The sequence below is a fragment of the Sturnus vulgaris genome, chromosome 10, assembly GCF_052056855.1.
Source record: "Sturnus vulgaris isolate bStuVul1 chromosome 10, bStuVul1.hap1, whole genome shotgun sequence".
NCBI lineage: Eukaryota > Metazoa > Chordata > Aves > Passeriformes > Sturnidae > Sturnus > Sturnus vulgaris.
Window position 1 is genome coordinate 15,828,550 of NC_142252.1, and position 22,232 is coordinate 15,850,781.

General features: G+C 63.3%; 1 protein-coding gene across 7 annotated transcripts; it reads left to right on the forward strand.

Annotated features, from left to right (window-relative positions):
* The first annotated feature begins 2,131 nt into the window (after positions 1-2,131).
* TNK2 (tyrosine kinase non receptor 2) lies at positions 2,132-22,203 on the forward strand. 7 transcript variants are annotated; one of them, XM_088170397.1, is made up of 17 exons: positions 6,852-7,143; positions 7,281-7,572; positions 11,088-11,265; positions 11,409-11,479; positions 12,710-12,922; positions 13,011-13,163; positions 13,361-13,638; positions 13,714-13,840; positions 13,932-14,078; positions 14,434-14,528; positions 17,270-17,464; positions 18,872-18,963; positions 19,467-19,511; positions 19,728-21,043; positions 21,485-21,580; positions 21,670-21,797; positions 21,904-22,203. In XM_088170397.1, the coding sequence occupies exons 1-17, from the start codon at positions 6,950-6,952 to the stop codon at positions 21,908-21,910; spliced, it is 3,627 nt and encodes a 1,208-aa protein (XP_088026523.1). In that variant the 5' UTR covers positions 6,852-6,949; the 3' UTR covers positions 21,911-22,203. The 7 variants fall into 7 exon arrangements, with proteins under 7 accessions (XP_088026529.1, XP_088026527.1, XP_088026525.1 ...); XM_088170403.1 differs by lacking the exons at positions 6,852-7,143; positions 7,281-7,572 and adding an exon at positions 2,132-2,287; XM_088170400.1 differs by lacking the exon at positions 17,270-17,464 and having other exon boundaries at positions 6,848-7,143.
* Positions 22,204-22,232: the final 29 nt, after the last annotated feature.

Here is a 22,232-nt window from a genome sequence, read left to right on the forward strand (position 1 = left end):
TACCCACCTTCTCTTGTGACTTCTTGCAAAGCCATGATGCTGTTGTGGCACTGTGACCATGGGTGAGCTTGGACAGCTGGAGGGATGCTGTAGTCCTGTTCCATCAGGGCTGGTACGTATCAGCTTCAGTACCACTTCGTTGATGTGCAGTAGCAAATCTGAACTTCACAGTGCTGCTAAGCTGAGTCGTGTTTTACCACAGCCAACTGCAATAAGGACTCTGGTAATGAGGTGGAGGAGCACAAGTGTATGCCAGCCCCCAGACCTCCCTCTCTTTTCATGTCCTTCTTCCTGCCTCTCTGTCACAGCATTGACTCTGAAAAGCCTGTGATGTAGGGGTGAATGATGGGAGAAGAATGAAATATTAGGTTTCCCCCTCGCTGTGGCCTTGCAGGTCTCTGCTGCTGAGAAGGTGGCTGGACAGGCCTGTGGGTGGCTGTGTCCCAGGAAGCCATCACTTGCTCCTACCTTGTCCCTGACCCTCATCGTCCTGGAGGTCCTGTGGGCCAAGGTACAGGTGCAGATGTTGATATTGCTTAGAGCGCCGGGGACCTTTGGGAGGGCAGGAGCTGCCTCCTCAACATCAGAGGCCTGTTCAGGTGAGACCATACGGGTTTGGGGCTCTGCATTTAAATAAGTTCAGTTGCTCTCTGCTGTCCTCCCCCCATCCTCATGCCGGTCTCGCCTTCTGCTTTACACACAACACATCCCGAGAAGTCGCACTATTTGGATGAGTGGCAGCTTCTCCAAGATCTCAGCTTGCACTTTATGGGCTGTCCCGGCATAGCTCTGGTCCCTCCTCTTCCCGCGGGGATGATTTACTAGTTGGAAGGACGTCGTTTCCCGCAGCTCCTGCCCGCGTCTGGCAGGGCTCTCTCCCTGCGGTAACTGTGCAAAGTATCCCGAGAGGCCGGGCCGGGGCTGCGGGGGCCCTGCTGCGGCCGGGCAGCGCCAGCCCCGCCGGGGCAGGGGGAACGGGGAACAACCCCTCCAACTCACCTGGGAGCAGGGATTTTGGCAGCGCAGGGCAGCCCGCGTCTCCGGAGCAGCGGATCGGTCCCGGGGCCTGGCGCTGCTCCGTGGTGAGTCTGTCTGTCCGTGCGTCCATCCCCGTGCTCATCCATCCATCCGGATGTCCGTGTGTCCGTCCTCACCCTCGCCGTTACATAAAGCGGCGGGGCGGCTCCTTTAAGAGCGGGGCCGGGGGCGGGTCGGGGGCCGTCCGGGCTCCCGGCGGCGGCGGCGGGAGGAGGAGGCGGGGGGCAGGAGGGGAGGAAGGGGTGGTGGAGCCGCAGCTCCGGCGCTCAGGGGCGCGGCGCGGGGGGGCTTCCCCAGCGTGCGGGGCCGGGGCGGGGCCCGCACCGCGTGCACCATCCGGGGGCAGGGGGCGAGCGGGGCGCCGGGGGTGCCGGAGGGCGGGGGGTTGAGCCCGGCGGTGCCGGAGGGCGGCGGGGTGGCCCCGGGGGTGCAGGAGCAGGGGGGCTTCACTCGCGGCGTGCAGGAGGCGGGGCTGGGGGCGCTGCCCCGCGGCCAGGAGCTGGTGGCGGGCGGCGGGGAAGCGAGAGGCGGCGGGGGGCCGGGCCGGTGGCACTGGGTGCCGCTGGGCGAGCGGACGAGCCTGCAGGAGTGGGGCGAGCGGCCCGGGCCCGTCACCGCCCTCGGTAGCCCCAAGCCGGGCGCGGAGCCGCGGCGGCCCCGGGAGCGGGGGGCGGCGCGGGCTCGGCGGCGGGCGCGGGGCGCTGAGGAGGCGGCGGCGGGCGGCAGCCCCGGGGCGCGGCGGGCGCGGGGCGCGGTGCGGGGGGTGCAGGAGCACGGCCCCAAGGTCCGGCAGGAGCAGGGCCTGGCCCGGCGGGCGCAGCAGGAGCGCGGCGGGGGCCGGCGGGACGCGGCGAGTCCCCCGGCCCGCGCCCGCTGGTGGGTGCGGCGGGGCCGGCAGGAGGAGGGAGAGGCCCGGGGCGGAGTGCAGGAGGAGGGCGAGCTCTACCCGGGAGAGCAGGAGCACCCCGGCGGCAACCCCGGCCCGCGGACCCCGGCGCACCGCCCGAGCCGCAGGAGGTCCGCCCGGGTGTGAGGCCGCAGCCCGTGCCCGGTGCCCGCTGCCCCGGGGGTGATCCCAGCTGCGTCCCGGACGTCCTCGGCGTCGATCGTCGCACCCCGCCCCGGCAGGTGTGCGGGCTCGTCCCACCTGGCATGCTGGCTGTCTGGAGTGCCGCCGTGCCCGTCCTCGCCCTCCGGTGACGCTGCAGACCCGGTGGAGGATGCGGTGGCAGTGGCGGTGAGCGCACAGGTAAGGAACGAGGCGCGACCCCGTGTTTGGGGATGCTGCGAGGGGCAGGGGGGTTCAGGGCTTGGCACTGTGCTGCTGCCCAGTTAACATCTGAGTGTGTCGGTGTGTTGGCACCGTGCCCCGCATTTCTGCGAGCTGCGGTGCTGCCCTCGTGCCCAGGCACTGCGGGACTGCTCAGTCCCGGCCGGCAGCACGCCCGACCTCCTGCTCCAGCTGCCAGGGCAGAGCAGGCAGCAGGGTCTGGTGTGAGTGGGTGCCTGGTGCCCTTGAACTCTCCTAAACCACAGCGGAAGCTGGGGGAAGTTTTTTTTTTTTCCTGGAGAAAAGGCAGCTTTGCTCTTCCCTGGGCTGTGGGAGCTGTGGCACTGAACAGAGGATCCTTGTCCTCCGGGGCCAGCCCCGCGCCTCGGGGTGTTGTACTGCGGCCGAAACCCCGAGCAGCAGTGAGGTGAGGGGAGCCTCTGACCACCAGCCCAGCATGCAGCACCGTGGCTGCGTCCAGCCGTGTTGTGGCAATTTTTGTCTGAACAGTCCGGGACTCTTGGATACTTTTGGTCTTTGTTGGTTTTGCTTGTTTTTAATAAAAATGTTAAGTTAAACTTGGTAAGGTGGTGCTGACAGTCCAGACAAGGATCCCACCCTGCCAGGCAAATCCTGCTCAGTTTCTCCCAGCATGATTTGACCCCTTGTCCACTCTGAAGCAGCAGCTTGGAAGGAGGTTTGGAAGTGGCCAGAGGAGCCCAGGCAGGGACAGTGTCTCTGGCGGCAGTGCTGGGGCTGGGCTGTCTGGGCAGGACAGGCTGGGGCAGAGCCTGGCGCTGGCACTTCCCCACACCCTCACCTCCCTGGGGCCACTTGGTGCAGCGGGAACACCGAGGTGTCCCGGTGCTGCTGGGCTCCAGCACCGGCTCAACATCCTGCAAAGGTGTTCCTCTTGCCAGGTGCAGTGGGCTCTGGAGGTTATGCATTCCCCCCTCTTACTCAGCCGTTCATTGAGCTGGCTCAGGGCAAAACTTTGAACAAGGTTTTTGGGCTCTGGGCTTTGCAAAAGTCTCCTAAAAACAGGACCTGCCTCGTGGAGTGTCTTTGAGCAGGTCTGTGCTACCAGGCATCTCTTCAGGAAGAGAGTCCAGGACGGACCCCGGGTGCTGCACACCCATCCTCAGCTGCAGCCCTGCTCCCACTGCCAGCCCCGAGCCCGCTGGTCCCCGCAGGGAGCGAGGGGGTAGAAGCAGCTTCCGCATCCCCCGTCGGGCCGCGCCGAGGCCTGGGGGTGCAGGGTGGGGGCTCTGCAGGCTGTGCAACCTGTTACCAACCCCTGGAGCTACCGGAGCCTCGTTAGCCAGGTATTTGTTAGTGCAGGGTGGGGTGTAGTGGGTATGGCTGGGGGGGGCTGGCGATGCCTTCCTCCTCCTCGGGCAGCTGCCAGCCTGCTGTCCCACTGTGACTCAGCCTCCCCGGGGCAAGGGGGGCCCTCATAAGCAGACGAGCAGCCCACACAGGACCATGAACTACAGTGAGCTTGCAGCTGAGCCCTGTCCCAACCAACTGCAGGCTAGACTTGCGCAGTTCCCCCCCCCACCCCGAGAGATCCCATCCTGCTCCTGGAGCCACCTGGGTTTTGACTTCATTTGTATCCATGAGGGATGGTAGCTGTCAGGGACAAAGCATCCTGGGGGGCATTGCCCACTTGTGTGGGTTTTGGGGGACAGGAGGAGGCTCTGCTTCATGTACAGCCTCTGCCAGGATGAGAAGACTTAGGAGAAAGTCTTGTTCCATCCCTTTGCTGAGCAGCCCTGGGGGAGGGCCACTGCTCGAGCTACAGCCTGGCTAATTAGGGTGCTGTCAGTTAGTGCTAATGACTGTCAAATACTGAATGGTCTGGCCAGGATGCCGTGCTGCTCTGGCGCTGGGGAACTGCAGGGATTCAGCCTTCATCTCGCCCTTCCAGCTCTAGGGGTCCCAACTCACCTGCTCCCAGCCCAAAGGGGAGATGCTGCTGTGTGGAGCTCTCTGACTTCGCCCCAGGGAAACCCTGTGACCGGTGTCACCTGAGCCCTGATGTTTTACCCCCTCACACACTGCCCAGTTCACTGCGACATTGGGGCTGGCACTGCTAAGGGACCCCCACAGTGCTGTCCCTATGGCCCCGGTGAGATCAGTGTGGGGGGCCAGCAGGCACAAACCAGCCTTGCATCAGAGCAGGGTGACAGAGTCCCTGCTGTGGCAGTGATGCCAAGCCTGCTGCCCTCTCCACCTCCCCAACAATGAGGGTGCCAGGGACTGTTGCTTTGCGTGTTTGTCCCCCAAAACACTGTACTGCGACCCTGCCTTGGTGGGAGAGCTTGGGGCTGAGGTGGCGATCAGTTATGGGGTCAGCAATTGCTGCCCATGCCAACGAGCTGGGAGGTGCAAGACAAGCTAAGCCCGCCCCAGCTCGACCTGCGGAGCGGATTTAGCAGAGGAAAGAGGCTTAGGGAGGGGATTGGGGTTGTGTTAGGGTGGTGGGCCCCCCCCCACATGCCTGTGTCTTTCCTTCCCACACAGCCACTGCTGCAGGCAGGGGCTCAGAGCAGGGCATGCTCTGTTCTGGGGGGCAGGATCAGGCCATGGGGCCAGGCTCTAGGAGCCCAGAGATGGCAGCGAGGAGGAACCTGGCACCTCGGCCTCCCCGGCCACCCCTGCCACGGGGGTCACCAACCCTCCATGCTGGCCCTCCAAGACCTCCTGCTTGTTCCATCCAGCCAACTAAGCAGCATCAGGTGCCAGCGCCGAGGGAGGTAAAGCACGCACTGCTATGGGGGTATGTGGGGTGGCACAGTCCAGCGAGGGGCTGGGGACAGTCCCCGAGTGCTGGGTGGCAGCAGCATCCACGGGTGGGCAGGATGCAGGCAGCAGCCCTGCCTCTGGTGGGAGCGGGGTGTGTTTGTACGCGTGGATATGTGCGTGTCTGCACACCTGCGCTGTGGCAGCCGGGCTGGGGAGTGTGTCACCACAATTTGGGGCCGCCCTCGGGGCCTTGCCAGGGCTGAACAAGCCAGCCCGGGGTGACGGTGCGGCTGCTCTGCTGCCGCCGCAGTCGGTGAGATCACTTCCAGGCGACACAGCTGCCAGGAAGGTGGCAGGAAAGTGGCAGGCGGGCTGTGACAGTAAGCAGGGTAATGTGATGGAGGTGAGTAGGGGACCCCATTCCCCTCTGGGAGCTTGTTTTGGGTACCCACCAGTTTCTGGGTTCCTCTATGCGGAGTGGTGGACGTGGGGGATGCTGCGGCACTGGTCCCAGGGATGTGGGGTTAAGTGTGGTGGCCCAGAGGGCTGGGGAGTACCAGTGTCCCCACAGAGGGGAGGGACACCTTGTGTTCAGTGTGACTGTCACACCCTGGAGGGTAGAAGACAGTGCACCCCATCCAGTGGTTGTCATTGTGGTGGGATCCCCCGCAGGGTGGGAATTGCAGGCAGGTGAGTCAAGGCTGGCAGGATACGATGCCATTTGACCACTTGTGGAGTACCTAATCATTTTGGTGTCACTTTAACCTGGGCAGGCCAGGAGGACCCGACGTGCGTGACCCAAATCCATGCCTAGGGCTGTGGGGACAGGGGCTGTCCCTACTCAATCCCACAGCATCGCCTTCACCGGGCAGGCTGGTGAGGGTTTTGGGGTAGCACAGGGCGGCTGGTTCCGGAGGGAAGGTGGCATAGCACGTGCATCAGTCACCGTCCCGTGGCGTGCCAGCGCGGTGACGCCGGCGGGCCGTGCGCGGGGGCGGCTCGCTGCTCCCACGCCGCAGGCTCGGCCCGCCTCGGCTCCACGGCTGAGCTCACCTCCGTGGTATGGCAGGAGGAGTCGCCAAGGGGCTGTCCCCGCCCGGCCCCTCAGCCAGGGCAGATGCCCACCGGGATTGGGGATGTTTGTTTCTCTGGAGCAGGGAGAGGGGAAGGGGGGGCAGGAAACTCTCTTGCCCCCTGCCTTGTCACGTTGGCAGCCTGGTGTCACTCCTTTGGCTACACCAGGTTCTCAGGGCTCTGTGGGGGGAATAGTGATGGGTCGTGGGGGTGCTTCTGGGGGTCAGAATGGGGCATCATGCCCTGTGGCGTTGGCACGAGGAGCAAATTGGTCCCTGGGGACTCTGCTGTGCCCCAAAGGACAGGCAGGTCACAGGGGTCTTTTAGGGGGCTGCAGCCTCACCCCCCATCCCCCAGTTTCAACCTACTTGCAGCTCTGGTCCGGAGGCTGGGAGAAGGACTGTGGCTAGGCAGCGTTGGGGTACAGGCTGGTCCCGATGTGCAGGTGTGGGGGTTCCCCATCCAGGGGGGCGGCTTCCTGCTGGGGACTGTGCCAGCTGCAGCAGTGCGTGGCAGAGGTCTAGGAGACCCGCAGCCCCCTCTCAGGGGGTGGGGGGAGAGGACTGATCCTGGCGTGGCCTTCGGACCCCCATCCCCAGTGGCACCCCCGGGGCCTGGCTGCTATCCCAGCCCTGCCGTGCTTGCGCCAGCGCTGCCGGTCGCTGCGGAGCAGCCATCTTCCCGGTGCATCCCATCCCCCTCTGCCTGCGCAGGGAAGCGGGAGGGATGCTGGGGATACTGCCAGCGCCAGAGCCCCCCATCCCTCTGCAGGTGCTTTCCTACCCGTCCTGCCTGCCATAGAGTCCCGGCTGCTTGACGATGGTCCCCCCTCATCCTCCTCCTCCGCCTGGCTGCCTGGTGCACCGTGCCGGGGTGCGGGGAGAAGGGGGCTGCGAGCGCGGCGCTGGCAGCGATGCCACCACCTCTCCACTCAGGAGCCGGAGCAGGGACAGAAGGTGTGCGGCTGGGCTGCCGCGCCGGGAGGAAGACAGTGGTGCCAGGCTGGGATTGGGGTGAGGACAAGCGCTTAAGGGGCTTCCCCCCTTCTTTTTTTCCTTTTCGTCTGCATCCCTCCATCCATCCTCCCCCCCAACCCCCACCATTGCTGTCGCGGTCACCTTCACCCTCTCGCTGTTTTCCGGAACTGCAGCAACTTTCTGCCATGTGATCCCAAACCCGGCTCCAGCCCTCGCCGCCCCCAGGCAGACGCGGGCGTCTCCGCAGAGCCCCCCGCTCGCCGCTGCGCCGCAGCCGCCGCCTCAGCCATGGGCGAGAGATGCGACTACCAGCGCTTGAGCAGCGCCGAGGAGGAGGAGGAAGTGCACGGCCCCCTGCCCCACAGCTTCTCGGACAGCACCGGGCAGCGGGCCCTGCGGCTGGGCAGCAGGAGGCCCACCTCACCCCCCCGGCAGGACATCGCCCCGGGCATGCCGTGCCGGCGGGTCAGTGGGGGGGAATCGGTACAGGGGAGCAGCGGGGGACACCTGGCTGAGCTTGATGGCCCCAGGATGGGCATGGGTTGGCCGCTGACATGGAGCACAGGAGGTCCCTGCATGGCATCTCCCCTATGGAATATGCTGTAGCCTACAGCATCCCGGGCAGCATGACACCCCCCCCTTGCTTGGCTGTGCTCCCATCCTGACCCACGGGAGGGGGACTGCCTGCTGCTTCTTGCTGGGGAAACAGGCATGGAGGAATGGTGTGAGGCAGCGAGGCTCAGCCAAGCCTGGCATTGCTCGTGGAGGGGGGGCACGGTGCCCAGCACAGGATACCGTCCCCCAGCTGCAGTGCCGCAACCAGACGGTGGCCCCGCCGCCCCCACATGGGGGTATCCCTGGGGAATGTCAGGCTTTGCATGGATTTGGGGAACGTGTACGTGCAGGGGGCTTGAGGTGTAGGACAGGTATTGTGGTGTCATTAGGGATAGGTGTAATGGAGGGGACGGAAGGGAGAAAGGTGGGAGGACTGACCCCCCCCTCCACGTGCCAGCTCGGACGGGTGTGTGCGCTGCCAGGCAAGCGCGGAGGCGACGAGCGTGGCACGGCGGGGGTGGGCACCCGTGGGCGCGCAGGGGGCTGGCGGCTCCAGGTGCGCGTCGGGCGGAGGCGGGAGCAGGACGGAGCCGGCGGCGGTGCCGCGGTGTTTGCGCACGTGCGGCCGGGCAGGGCGGCGGCCGGGGGGTGCGGAGGGGACGTGCGTGGGGGGCGGCTGCGGTTGTGCAGGTGGCGGGAGGCACGCGGGGGGATTGCTCCTGTGTGGTCCTGGGATGCACGTGAGCGTCCTCACCACGCACCGTGCATGAGCCTGGGTGCACGTAGGGTGCATCCCTGGCGCTGCAGGGATGGGTGTGCATGGCAGGGGCGTGCAGCGCACCAAGGGCCGAGCAGCGCCTGGGCGGCAGATTTAGGGCATTTGTGACTTCCCTACCTCAAGATGGGAGAAGTGGCAGAACTCCCTGCCCAGCTCAGAGTCGAGGTTGAAGGATCACTCCCTGTGTGTGTATATCTGTCGCAGAGAGTGAAACCGAGGCACAAAACCTCCTTTGGCCTGGTGGGCAAAGCTGAGTTCCCCATTCCCTTTTGGAAACCTGTACTCCTGACGTGAGCACTGAGCTGGGCAGCCTCACCTGGGATTTGGGGGTGCAGGAGGCAGTGCACTCGGTTCCTGTCCCAGTGAGTGCCATCTCTGCGTGATGAAGGTGATGCTCTGTCAAGGCAGGGCACCCCCCCCACCTCTGGTGTCCCCTGAGCTGGGACGGGGGAAGCTGGCGCGTGGCAGAGGTTGGTGCCGAGGGCACTGTGCCCAGTTGTCCCTAGTCAATGGGCTTGTTGTGCCCCGTGCTTCTGCCGCTGGGTGCCAGCTGGGATCCCAGTTGCAGTGGAAACCCCAGCGGAGACTCCTCCTGAGATTGCACTTAAGTCCCTCTTAGCTGCCCCCATGGCACAGCAATGGCCACGGTTTGGGGGGCCAAGCAGGCTGGGGCTGTGGCAAGAGGTTCCTTTAGGTCTTTCCTCTCTCACGCTGTGGCTGCCGGCGTGGCCAGCTGTTCTCCCTGGGGAGCCCACGGGCGGACAGCACTGCTGAGGTTGGGTGACAGTCCCACCAGGGAAGGGGAGCGAGCCCCAGGGTGCTGGTGGTGCTCCACGGCAGCGCCTCGTGGGGTCTGGCAGCTGGGCAGCGGATATGTTTTCCGAGCCAGAAACTCCCCCCGCAGTGCCCATCGCCCTGGCATCATGCCTGTGGCCTCGGTTGGGGAGCAGAGAGCCGGATGTCTCTTCTCCCTCCCTCCCTCCCCGCTTCCTGGGGGAGAAACTGAGGCCTGGGAGCGTTTCCCAAGGCCAGGGCGAGTTTCCATGGCAATGGGAGCGAGGGTCCGGGCTCCCAGCTGCCGGCGACCGCCGAACAAGGGAGAAAGCGGGACATTGATGGGAGCCCGGCCCCTTGGGCGCGCGTCCCAGCCCGGCTGAAAATAACCCTCCTGGGCAGCGCTGCGGGCAGGCGGCCGGGACCGAACCCCGCTGCCAGCGAGGGGTCCCCGGGAAGCGGCTCCAGCCAGGGGAGTGACCCCTAGCCCTGCCTGCCGCCACCCCCCGCCCCGGCCCCGTTGCGTTGGGGAAGGGGAGGGCCGGCCGGCCAGAGGATCGAGAGCCGGATGGAAGGAGGGGCAGAGCCACAGCCCGCGTCCGGCCGACGGACAGCCCGAACCCCCTGCCCGCTCCGGGGAGGTCTATGGGACGGTCGAGCCCAGGGGACATCTCTGTAGCGCAAATGAAGGGACTGCGGGTGCCCCGGCTGCGGTGAGTGGGATCCGCCGTGGGACGCCGGCACCGGGGAAGGGACATCGGCGGTGCCAGGGGCTGGCAGCCAGGCAGGATGCGACGCTTCCAGGCTTTGCACCGATCCTTCCCCTTCCTCACCCGCTTCCGCCTCTACCGAGTAAGTGCTGACCCTCGCTCCGGGCAGACCCTACGCTGGCCGTCACCCGGTCCCGTCCCCGTCGCCTGCGGGCGGGGAGCCGCAGCTCCCTTCGCCCCGTGTGGCCCTGCATGCCCCCATGCGCCCCCGTGCCCAGCTGCTCGCCGCGCCCTCCGTATTTTTAGCCCAGTGCCGAGGACTGTAATTGCGGTGACTCGGCCGAGGGAGCCGAGCACAGCGGGTGAAGACGCCAGGGGCCATGTCGTCTCCCAGGGAAGAGAAGAGGATGCAGGGGGCTGCCGCTCTGTGGAGCTGGGATGGCGGGTCCCAACCTCCCACCCGCTCTCAGCAGGCGGAGGCAGAGCCGTGTCACTTCCAGAAAGATGGTGATGAATGCGGGGGAGAGCCGGGACAACAGGCAGGGTTGGGGAGTCTGGGGCTCCAGCGCTTCCTCTCTGTGTCCTTGCATGGCTGGGGGCTGATGCCAGCAGCACTGGGGTGCCCTGTACCTCAGCGCTGGAGCAACAGGACCCTCCAGAAGCCCAGACCCTCTGTCTGCCCAGTGGGGTGCCACCACCCGTGGCAGAGGAGACCCACTGTCAGTTTGTACTACAACTCAGCCAAGCGTGCCGGCATGCCAAGGGGCCAAGGCGGCTGTCCCTGCTGGGGACAGCTATCATATCCCAGCTCAGCCCTTTCAGCTGAGCAGAGGGAATTGAGCAGGCACATCTGTCCTGAGCTTCCTCCTGTGTCCTTGGAACCCCTGACCAGGGGATAGCCTGTGCTGGAATGGAGAGGTGGGCTGGTGTTTCTGTGGGCAGGACAGGGCAGACTGGGGGGCCCTTCCTGTCTCTGGGGGTCCTGCTGATTGGGGTGCTTCTCCCCCAGAGACGTGGTGACAGGCTCAGGAGATGCCTCCACTAGTATCCCTCACAGCAGTACCCCAGCCTTGGTTCAGAGCTCCTCTGGGTGATTCCCCTGTGGGGATAGGGCAGAGGAGAGTTGAGCAGGGCTGCCCCAACGCGATATTTTGTCCCAGCAGAGGCTGAGCTGTAGCATGCAGGCAGAGGAGGGCACGGACTGGCTGCTGGAGCTGCTCACCGAGCTGCAGCTGCAGCAGTACTTCCTGCGTATCCGAGACGAGCTCAACGTCACACGCCTCTCCCACTTCGAGTACGTCAAAAATGAGGATCTGGAGAAGATCGGCATGGGACGCCCCGGTGTGTACATCCCCCCAAACCTCTCCCCTTACCCTTCTCTGGATTTGCAGCATCTTTTGGGAAGCCCACAAGAGTATATGGGATTGGAGGGGACCCCTACCCCAACTGGCTTGTGACAGTCACTGTGTCCCCATGTCCTGCAGGCCAGCGGCGGCTGTGGGAGGCAGTGAAGCGGAGGAAAGCCATGTGCAAGCGGAAATCCTGGATGAGCAAGGTAGGGATGGGAGAGGGACAGGTGTGGCAGAGAAACTGAGGCAGACAGGAAGAGCTGGACTCCTCCCTGTACCCTTTCAGGGTGCCTGGCTCCCCCACATCCCTGGAGGCTGACAGTGAAATGGGCAGAAGCTCCTGCCATCCATACCCCCCCACCACCTGTGGTGTGACCCTGCCAGTGTGCACCCCAGTCCCCCTCAGGCTCCTAGGTCACTTCCCAGTGAAGGACGGCCCTGTTACCCCAGCACTTGGAAAATTCATTCCCTTCATGTTATTTGCCTGTTTGTCAGGAAACTTGTTTGCAAAAAATGAACCAGAGAGCCTTGCTCCAGACAGCTCTGTGGGCAGCAGTGGTGCCCAGGACACTGCCCACCCTGCTGCCTCACAGCGAGGGGGGAAAAGCCCTGTACCTGCAGGCTGGGACACACTGTGACAGGAGACCTTGGGATGTTCACATATGCCCTAATTCCATCCCATCCAAAGCTGGTACTGCTGGCAACTCTGGCACATGGCACCTCAGAGAAGCAGAGTTTGGCAGAGCCCAGTTTGCCAGCTGGGCACTGGGCCATGGCCTCTCCCCTGCATGACTTGTCTGTGCTGGGACATGATGAGGATGGGCTTTTAATAGAAGGCTACTTCTATTAAAGAATAAATAGCAGAAATGCCACCTCCCACCCCAGACACATGCTGGGCCCAGCCCTTGCACATCCTGTATCGAGACTGGAATGGACCCTCTCCCATGGAGCACATCATCTGTCCCAGCTGAGGGAGATGGAAGGAGAGCCCATCCCTTCTGAGCAGTGGTAGCCAGCACGCATTGCAAAGCCCACGTCCTGCAGGGATGTGTCACCACACTCAGCCCAAGCTGGAGGTTTTCCTTGGCTTTGTGCCCAGGCACATTGTGTGGCCTCAGCCTGGCCAAGGAGTGCCCAGGGCCCTCTGGCTACCAGCCTGGTTTGCTGTGGCTGCTGGGGAACTGCTGCAGAGCTGCTGCAAGAGGAACAACCTCTTCCCTCCATGGGAATCACAGCTCATCCTGCTGCTGTGGTAGCAGGATGAATGGAGCCTTCTCCCACAGACAGCTTTCTCTGGGTCATCACCAGTTAGGGGTCATCACTAGGTTCCAGTGTGTACAGCCAAAGCAAGGGGTTGTGCCATCACTTCTCACTTACAGACTCAAGGGCTTAGGGTCTTTCCATGCCCACGTTTCACCTTCTTCCATGTCCCACAGGTGTTCAGTGGGAAGCGTCCAGAGTCAGAGCTGCCACCCCAGCCCCAGAGTACCTTCCGCAAGCCTCCCACACCACCACCCCCTGAAGCAGGGGGCCAGCACTCCCTCACCTGCCTTGTGCGGGAGCGGGACCTCTCCATCTTTGAGAAGCTGGGTGACGGCTCCTTCGGTGTCGTGCGTCGCGGCGAGTGGTGCACACCTGCTGGCAAGACGGTGAGGGGCTGTTCTGGGGGTTGGGGAACCAGGCAATGGGACCACACTCGGGAAGACACTTCGGAGCTCATCCCTGCTTTGACCATAGCTGAATGTGGCAGTGAAGTGCCTCAAGACAGACGTGCTGAGCCAGCCGGAGGCACTGGACGACTTCATCCGGGAGGTGAATGCCATGCACTCCCTGGACCACAGGAACCTCATCCGCCTGTATGGCGTGGTGCTCTCCCACCCCATGAAGATGGTGAGTGTGGGGGGATGGGACCCACCCCAATGACACTCCCAGGTGGGGGTCCCACATGATGGCATGAGCAAAGCCAGGCTGGGTCTGTACCCCAAGTCCTCTGCTGGCATCCCCAGTGGGGCATAAGAAGGCTGGAAACCAGCCCAACCGGAGTGGCCCTGGACTGACCTGCTTGCTGTCCTCATCCCATGGCTCAGGTGACAGAGCTGGCCCCACTGGGCTCCCTCCTGGACCGCCTGCGGAAGAACCAGGGCCATTTCCTCATCTCCACCCTGTGCCAGTATGCCATCCAAGTGGCCAAGGGCATGGCCTACCTGGAGTCCAAGCGCTTCATCCACCGCGACCTGGCTGCCCGCAACATCCTGCTGGCCTCTAATGAGCTTGTCAAGATTGGGGACTTCGGATTGATGCGGGCACTGCCCAAAAATGATGATCACTACGTGATGCAGGAGCATCGCAAAGTCCCCTTTGCCTGGTGAGCCTTGGGGAAGGGGAGACCTGGAGGTGCAGCACCCACGGCCTCCTGATGCTCATGTCCTTCCCCCTGTAGGTGTGCTCCTGAGAGCCTGAAGACACGCACCTTCTCCCATGCCAGCGACACCTGGATGTTCGGAGTTACCCTCTGGGAGATGTTCACCTATGGTCAGGAGCCTTGGATTGGCCTCAATGGCAGCCAGGTAAGTGTACAGCAGAGACCTGCCCCCTCGCCTCACCCTGCTGGTGCTGAGGGAGATCTGGGACACCCTGACAGCACACCCTGTCCAACAGATCCTGCACAAGATAGACAAAGAGGGTGAGCGGCTGCCGCGGCCTGAAGACTGTCCCCAGGACATCTACAATGTCATGCTGCAGTGCTGGGCGCACAAGCCCGAGGACCGGCCCACCTTCGTGGCCTTGAGAGACTTCTTGGTGGAGGTAGGTGAGCAGGGAGGGAGACAGGTGCCCCAGCACCCCATGCTGCTAGCTCTGCTGAAGCATGGTTAGAGTTAAGAATATTGCCGAGGTGGGTGGAAGGTGACATGAGGGAGTTCAGGCCAGGCAGCCCTACAGGCTGGGAGGTGGAGGGTGGTGACATGGTCACAGCAGGAAGCACCTGGTTGCTGCCTTGCCATCACACATCCCAGGGATGTGACAGCTGAGGAGCAGCTAGTGATGATGCTATCTCTTGCCCATTTTTGGGGTCTCTCTGCCCTCCTTTGGGCTGGGCCTGGCCTCAAAAGAGGATGGACATGGGGGCTGCATCCCCTATCCTCACCCACCTCTCCTCCAGGCTCAGCCCACTGACATGAGAGCGCTGCAGGACTTTGAGGAACCAGACAAGCTGCACATCCAGATGAACGACATCATCACAGTCATTGAGGGCAGGTACTGCATGGGAGGGTGGCAGGTATTGTAGAGTGGGCAATGGACTGCCAGCCAGCCTGCATTGGGATAGGGAATGGGAAGACTGTGGGCACTGGCAGAGCTATGGGAAGCAGGGAGGGGAAGCTGTGCCCCCAGCATACCTGGCCATGTACCCCACGGGTGGGCAGAGCTGGTATGTTTGTGGTCTCCCAGGCAGCGCAGCGTCATGGGGCCACCCCGGTGCTGGAGGGCACAGCCCTGCCCACACTGCCCACAGCCCTGCCGGCACCATCCCTGCTGACTCACTCCACTGTGCCCGTGGGTTTGCCCCGGGAAACTGCACGCCCCAGGGCCGCTCCCTGCTGATAGTGGTGGGGACGTGCCGCCAGCACCTGGAGACGTACTGCTGTCACCGGGCTGGGAGAGGCACCATGGGACTTGGTACCATGCTGGCAGAACCCGCTATGCTGTGGCTCCTTGTTCCCTGCTGACCACGCCAGGGCACAGCCACCCCGTCCACCACCCCAGGGGCCTGGGACTGGAGTAGGGGGCCCTTTTGTCCCTGCATCCCTATCCCAGGATGTGCCTGTCACCTTCCAGCTGGGGGAGAGTGGGGACCTCCCGAAGGAGTTCGATATGCCCGCACCACAGCCGGCCTCCCAACCCCGAGGGGAGGAGGAGGAGGAGGGCTCTGTCCCCGTCCCTCCCTGTCCCCCGCCCCGGGCGGGCTCCCCGCGGTTAGTCACAACCCGGGGTGAATCAGGCCGGGTTTGTGTGTCTGCAGGGACCGGCTGCTCCCAGTCCGCCGCCGCGGGGATGACTCTTGCCCAGGGTCTGGCGGTTTAATTGCAGGGAGGGGAGGGGAGGGGAGGGGAAGCAGCGTCGGCGGAGGGAGGGAAGGAGCGGCGGAGGGCGGTGCGGCCGCGCCAGAGCGCCTGCATCGTCCGTGCCGCCGCATCGCGGCCGGGCTGCGGGTCTGCTCCCCCCGCCCCGCCGCCGGCCCCAGGTGAGCCGCGGAGAGAAGGATGTAGCGGGAAGAGGGGCTGGAGGTTGCCCGTCGGTCGGGAATTGCCGGGAGTGGAGTAGAATCGGGGCGCAGCTTCCCCTGCCTCAGTTTCCCCGAGGGACGCCGGTCCTTGGTGACCCCCCGTGGGTAGGTTTTGGGGATGCGGACTCAGGGCACACGCGGTGGGTTCAGCAGCCCGGGGGTGGCAGAAGCCCTACCGACTGCCGGTAGTCCCGGAGGGGACCCCCCTCCCCGTGCCTCAGTTTCCCCGGCAGCAGCCGCCTGCTTGTGGGGATGCCCTGGCAGGACTGGCGGGGGGGAGGGGGGAGCCTCCTGCCGGGGGCCGCATCCGGCCCCGCCGAGGCCGCCCGGGGCACCGTAAACACCCCCCACCCCTTTTCAAGCCCCTGCCTGTCGTTCGGCGGGCGCCGCGTGTGCGTACGTGTGTGTGGGCAGGGGCAGGGACCTCCCTGAAAGCCCCCCGGGGACCCAGCCGCTCGTGGGAGGGGGCTGTCGCGGGGAGAGGAGCCAGGACAGCACCGGAGCGGGTTTGTGCCGGGGGTCCGAGCTCGGGTTCGGTGAGACCGAGGCTGGGAGCAGGGAGAGTGGAGGGATGGCCAGGCTGCAGCATCCCTTCGTCGGGGGGTTGGCGGTGAGGGGCACAGGGAGGGCGAGTGGAGGGGAACCTCCCGAGGAGGGAGCTGTTCCCCCACCTCCCCCAGCCTGCTGCGGGTGAGGGAGGATGCTCGGTACGGGCTGGGCTCTGCCGGGGCTCTGCCGAGGGGTCCCGGCTCTGAGTAAGGCGGCTGGCTGGCGGCAGCGGGAAAGTAAACAGGAAAAGGGCTGAGCTGGTGGCCGGGGGTGACTCACAGGTGACTCCAGGAAACTGCGGGGCCTGTGCCAGCCTCACCACGCTGGCACCCACAGTGCCACTGCCACTGCCCCCTGCCCACAGCACACCCTGCCGATGGGGAGTGGAGGGCCCTGACAGGCAGGGGGATAGCTTAGGGTCGGAGCCCCCCCCGCCATTTATTTGGCACAGTGTTGGGTGGGGTACACCACTTGGGATGCCTTGCCCTGCCCCATCCCTTTTCCCCCCACCAGTCCCTCTGGGCTAGATGACCACCTCATCTCCCCCAGAAGTGGCTGCATCCTGGGCAAATCTTCGGGGACACACTGGGGACCAGTGCCCCAGGGTGGCCTGGGCCACTCAGGTAGCTCCTGGAAGATTGACAGCCTAAGCCCACTGCCTGTCTTTCTGCCCATTTCCTCCTGCCCGCACAAGCCTGCACAGGGCTCATTGATAATGTAGGAAGGGAGCGAGGAAGACTCCACAGACTACTGTCCCCCCCTGGGCCCCCTTCAGATGCCAAGCATGTTCCCTATGCCATCCTTCAGTGGATGGGGCACAGAGAGATTGGTGACAAAGAGCTTGGTGCAGGCATCACCACAAGGCTCCTGCGTAGCTTGAGGCAGCAAGGAGGAAGGGGCGTATCTTTGGGACACAAGCATGGAGCTTTGTTCCCCACTACTGACATTCCCAGCACCACCAGGTGCAGGGACCATGTGGGGTGGGAGCCAAAGTGTACTGCTGGTGTAGGGTTGGGATCCTGGGCACCCAGGGTCCCTTTCCGGTTTTGTCACCGCCTGCATTCGTGCACTTGGACAAGTCACCTTGCCTCCTCCCCATCACTGGGGCAGGCGTGTGTCAACCTCCCATCCCCTCATCAGTAACGAGGTCCTTTTTGTTCCTTAGGGCCGAGAATTACTGGTGGCGGGGTCAGAATAAACGGACCCTAAAAGTGGGCCAATTTCCCCGAAACACGGTGACCTCGGTGGCAGGGCTGTCAGCCCACGACATCAGCCAGCCGCTTAAAAACAGCTTCATCCACACAGGCCATGGAGACACCAACCCGCAGCACTGCTGGGGGTTTCCCGATAAAATTGATGAGTAAGAAACTTTTTGTCTTCTCTGCATCCTCTGCCTGCTCCCTCCCTTCCCCACTGCCCACTGGGCTCGGGAGCAAGACGCGGCTTGGCTACTGCCCTCCTCTCCCCATGAAGCATCTCTTTCTGTCCCCGCTTTATTGGGAATGGTGGCTCTGGGTAGGGTCCCTGCAGCTGAACTAACTTCCTTGCCTCTTCCTACTAATGGGCTTAGGGATGTGAAGGGCTGCTGTGCTTGTGGCTGTGCAAGGGGGGAGACTTTTGTGGCTGTCTGGGGGCAGGGAGAGTAAGCGCCACCCCAGAGGTGGCCACATTACCCCAAAACATTTTTGGGGTGTCCCAGGGCTGCAAAATGTGCGCAGCTTGCAGCCTGGCCCCATGCTTCTAACAGCATGAGTCTTTTTGAAAAGCAAAATATGAAAAAAATCCACGAAAATGATTTTTTTCTGCACCCTGCTCTATCAGAACGCACATGGCTGGACTGTGATGGGGGAAGGGGGGCTGGGTGCTTCTGCTCCAGTGTCCCACATACTCTTTGCCAGGTGAGATTGGTTGTGTGACAGTGATCAGGAGTGCCTTGGCAGGGAACACGTGGGGATCTCTCCTAGCACTGGGCTGGAGGGATGTGGGAGGTCGATGTGGTGGGGGACGGGATAGGATTTCAAAAATTAGAAAGCTCCTAATGGGTAGGGCCAGCTCCTGTGCTAGGCTCAGTCCATCCCCTGGATCAGGATCATGATCCTGACTGTTTGTTATCCCAGACCTGGGACAGCTCTGCCGGTGCCCTCAATCCCAGCCTGACCCCTCCTCAGCACCCTGTGTCATGGGCTGTGCCGGTGGCCCTCGGAGGGCTGAACTGAGGCAGCATGCACGCGGATCTGGCTCGTGCCCCGGCAGGCCTCCCCGCGCCCCACTGCGTGGGCACGGGCGCTGGGTACGTGCTGCCCGGGCTGCCGAGAACGCACCGAGCTCGGCACACGCCCAAGCCCTCGGGCTGCGCCAGCTCCCGCCGGCTCCCTGGCTTGCGACGGCTCGCCCGGGCCTCCCGGCACCCACTGGCATGCGGTACCAGGGCATCCTGCCTTGGGCACAGCATCGCCCTGGTGCTGGAGAGCTGTCCTGGGCACCACACGCTGCACAAGTACCCTGGACACAATGCCCTGCTTGCAGTCCCCTGGATACAGCACAGGCAGCCACAGATGCACGCGGAGCTGGAGGTGGGTGGGGTGATATCTGTGCCGTAGCACTGGAAACCTCTGGGGTGTGTTGCCCCAGCACTTTCAGGAATGGTACTCACCAGGCATGGTTGTGTGGTGGAGGAGTTGTGGGGTATCCCAAGGCACAAGCCTGGGTAGCAAGGGGTCTCATGTGGCCTCTGCTGACTCCCAGGCACTCTCCTCTCTCCTCGCAGGCTGTACCTGGGAAATCCCATGGACCCTCCTGATATTTTAGGTGTGGACCCGAGTGCTGCCAGACCTACACAGCTTCCAGGGAGGGCTAAAAGTGAGTGGCTTTTCTCCTTCCTCCTGCCCATCAGCTGGGTAAAGCCCCCGTCCCTGTACCCTGCTGCTGGGGTGATGGGCTGGACCCTCTCCTTTCTGTCTCTCTGCTGGCACTTGCTTTTTGCAGAATGGGAGAAGCTGGGGTGATGGGGTGTGTTGTCACCTGGCCATAGGTCACTGCCAGCAGCGTGGCCGGCTGGTGGCTCTGCCTGGCTGGACTCTGCCCTCCTGCCCTTCGTCCGAGTCCCTTGTCCCCTCCCAGCCAGCTCCCCAGTGCGGGGGATCTCAATGGAGCTGCCACGGGGAGGGAACTCGGATGCTGTGCGTATGCCCCAATCCCCATAGATGTAGTTTTTCCTTGGGGGGGCTTCCCACCAGCATCCTCCCCGTGCCCCACCAGTGAAGGGGGACAAAACAAAGCATGCACTTCATTAACAAGCACGCTGGCTGCTGCTTCTGTGTTCACCCTATGCTTCCCCTTCTCTTGGGTTCTCTCTTCTGCAGGGCAGCCTCCTCCACGCCCACCTCAGCCTACCGTCCTGCTCACCAGTAAGTTGGGCTTCTTTGTGTGCTGCTCTCCCTTCTTCACATCCTCTGTCTTTTCTCTCTTACCTGCGTGGTCTGGGGCAGGTGCCCTGGTATGCCTTAGAAGCAAAGAGGGCTGAAACTATGGGATGGTTTGTGGGCTTGGAGATGCAGATGCCGCTTCTTGCACCCTAGGGATGGGTGCTGGGACCCTCACCAACCCTCTTTGTCCCCTTCTAGAGCCTTGCTACGACCCAGTTAGTGAGGAGGAGGAGGGTCTGCCAGGGGGTCTCCGGAAACTCTGCCTGAAGAAGCCAGGCACAGGGAAGGGTCTGCGGCCGGTCAAGCCATCAGCACGAGTACCGGGTACCAAGGTGGGCGAACGGCAACCCGGACGGCTGGCAAGCGAGGGGCCGGCAAGCAGCGAGGTGACCCTCATTGACTTTGGGGAGGAAGTGCCCCAGGGTAGCCCCTCTCCAGTGGGGGAGCTGACAGCCCCATCATTAGCCAAGCTGGCCATGGAAGCCTGCTCTTTGCTGGACAAGACCCCACCACAGAGCCCCACACGGGCTCTACCTCGGCCTCTCCACCCCACACCTGTGGTGGATTGGGATGCCCGGCCGTTGCCCCCACCGCCTGCCTATGATGATGTGGCACAGGATGAGGACGATATTGAGGTCTGCTCTATCACCAGCCCCCCAAGCCGGCGGGGCAAGACCAACTATGGCTTTGTGGATGAGGGTGAGCGAGGACCAGCACTGGAGGACAACCTGTTCCTGCCCCCCAAGGAGACCAAACAGCCCAGCATGACACAGACTACCGAGCTCTTCGAGGAGCTGCAGCAGGAGTGCATGAAGAGGCTCAACGTCCCTCTGGGACCAGCTGTGCCAGCTGACGACAAGCCCCAGATCCCTCCCCGTGTCCCAATCCCGCCCCGGCCCCTTCGCCGCAATGAGCCTGGGCGCTGGTCAGGGGACCTTTCCCCAGCTTCGGGGGGCGAGGAAGACCGGCCACCCCAGATTCCCCCACGGGACCCACTGTCCCAGCCCACTTCCCGGACACCCAGCCCCATGGCTCTGCAGGTGGGCTCCCCCCAGCAACGTGCCGCCCTCTGCTCCTGCCTCTCCACCTCACCAGGGAAGCCCATGCCCACCACACAGAGCTTTGCCCTCGACCCTAAGTACGCCACCCCCAAGGTCATCCAGGCTCAGGGCAAGGACTGCTCCAAGGGACCCTGCATCCTGCCCATCGTGAAAGATGGGCAAAAGGTCAGCAGCACCCACTACTACCTGCTGCCTGAGCGCCCTGCCTACCTGGACAAGTATGAGAAGTTTTTCAAGGAGGCTAAAAGCCCTGAGGAGGTGCCAGCATCCCGCCAGGTCACCACAGCCACCGTCCGTCCCATGGTGCAGCAGCCATTGCCAGACTGCAAGGCCAACTTTTCCTCCAACAACAGCAACCCTGGGCCCAAGTGCCTGGTAAAAGCCTCCTGCAGTCTCCAGAAGATCGTTTACGACGGGCCAGATGTTTGCCGTCCTGCCGACAAGATCCGGCTGGTAAGTGTCATCCCCCAGCATCCATGAAGAGTGGGCTCACATGGGCAAGAGTAGCCTTGGGCTCACTTGAGCGAGAGCTTTTCCCACCCTGTGCCTCAGTTTCTGCAAGTTCAACCCCAGGGGATTGGCTACAAGAAAGCCCCAGATGTGCAGGGGACATAAATGTCACTGCAATGCTAAAATTGGAATTGAAGGCCCTGGGGAGGGAAAGTGGCTGCTGCTATGGTTCCCTTGGTCTCTCTAGGCTGAGGATATTGTGGCCCACCCAAGCCCAGGAGAGATTTAAGATCCCAGGGATGAGAATGATCCCAGCTCCAGGCTGATAGTGCTCCCTGAAGACAGAACCAGGGATGGATGCAGCCCCGGTGGTCCCCTGCTTCAGTCACAGGCTTCTTGCTGCCCAAGGGTGGCAGCAGACAGTGACCACAAGCTCCCCCCCAGGTACAGGACACAGTGCATGGTGTGACCACCGAGGAGTGCCAGGCAGCCCTGCAGAACCATGGCTGGAGCATCCAACGGGCTATCCAGTACCTGAAGGTACAGCACACCCCTGTTCCCTCATCCCAGCTCCAGCAAGAGTGGTGGCACCTCTGTCACCCCTCTGGCCATGCCATGTCCCCTTGCAGGTGGAGCAGCTCTTCTGCCTGGGGCTGAAGTCCCGTGGTGAGTGCCAGCGGGTGCTGGAGATGTTCGACTGGAACCTGGCACAGGCCAGCTCCCACCTTCTCGATCCCTACAGCGCCACCCGCCAGAAGTAGGGACACCAGTGTTTTGGGCGGGGCAGTTCTCTGTGCCGCACTGCTGTGGGCAGAATGGCACTATCTCCCCTCCTGAGTTCATGTTGTGTCCTCTCCTTACAGGTGGTGACAGCAGGGACAGGGCGAGAAGTGTCAGATCCGGAGCAGGCATCTCGCCATGGGGCCGATCCTGCCACCTCCACCCACACAACCTGCTGCAGGACTCTGGACTGAGCCCCCACTTGAGGGTGGAGACACCCCAAAAGGGACCCTGCCTAGCGCCACAGACCTTCCAGGGTGCTTGTGCCCTGGCCTTGGCAATGTGCTCCATTCCCTGGCCCCTTGTTGAATTGTTTTTGTAAAGAGAAATGTAATTTTAATATATATATTATGTATATATATAAAACTATTCTATGGAGAGGAGGAGGGTGCCTATGGCTGTCTCCCAGGTT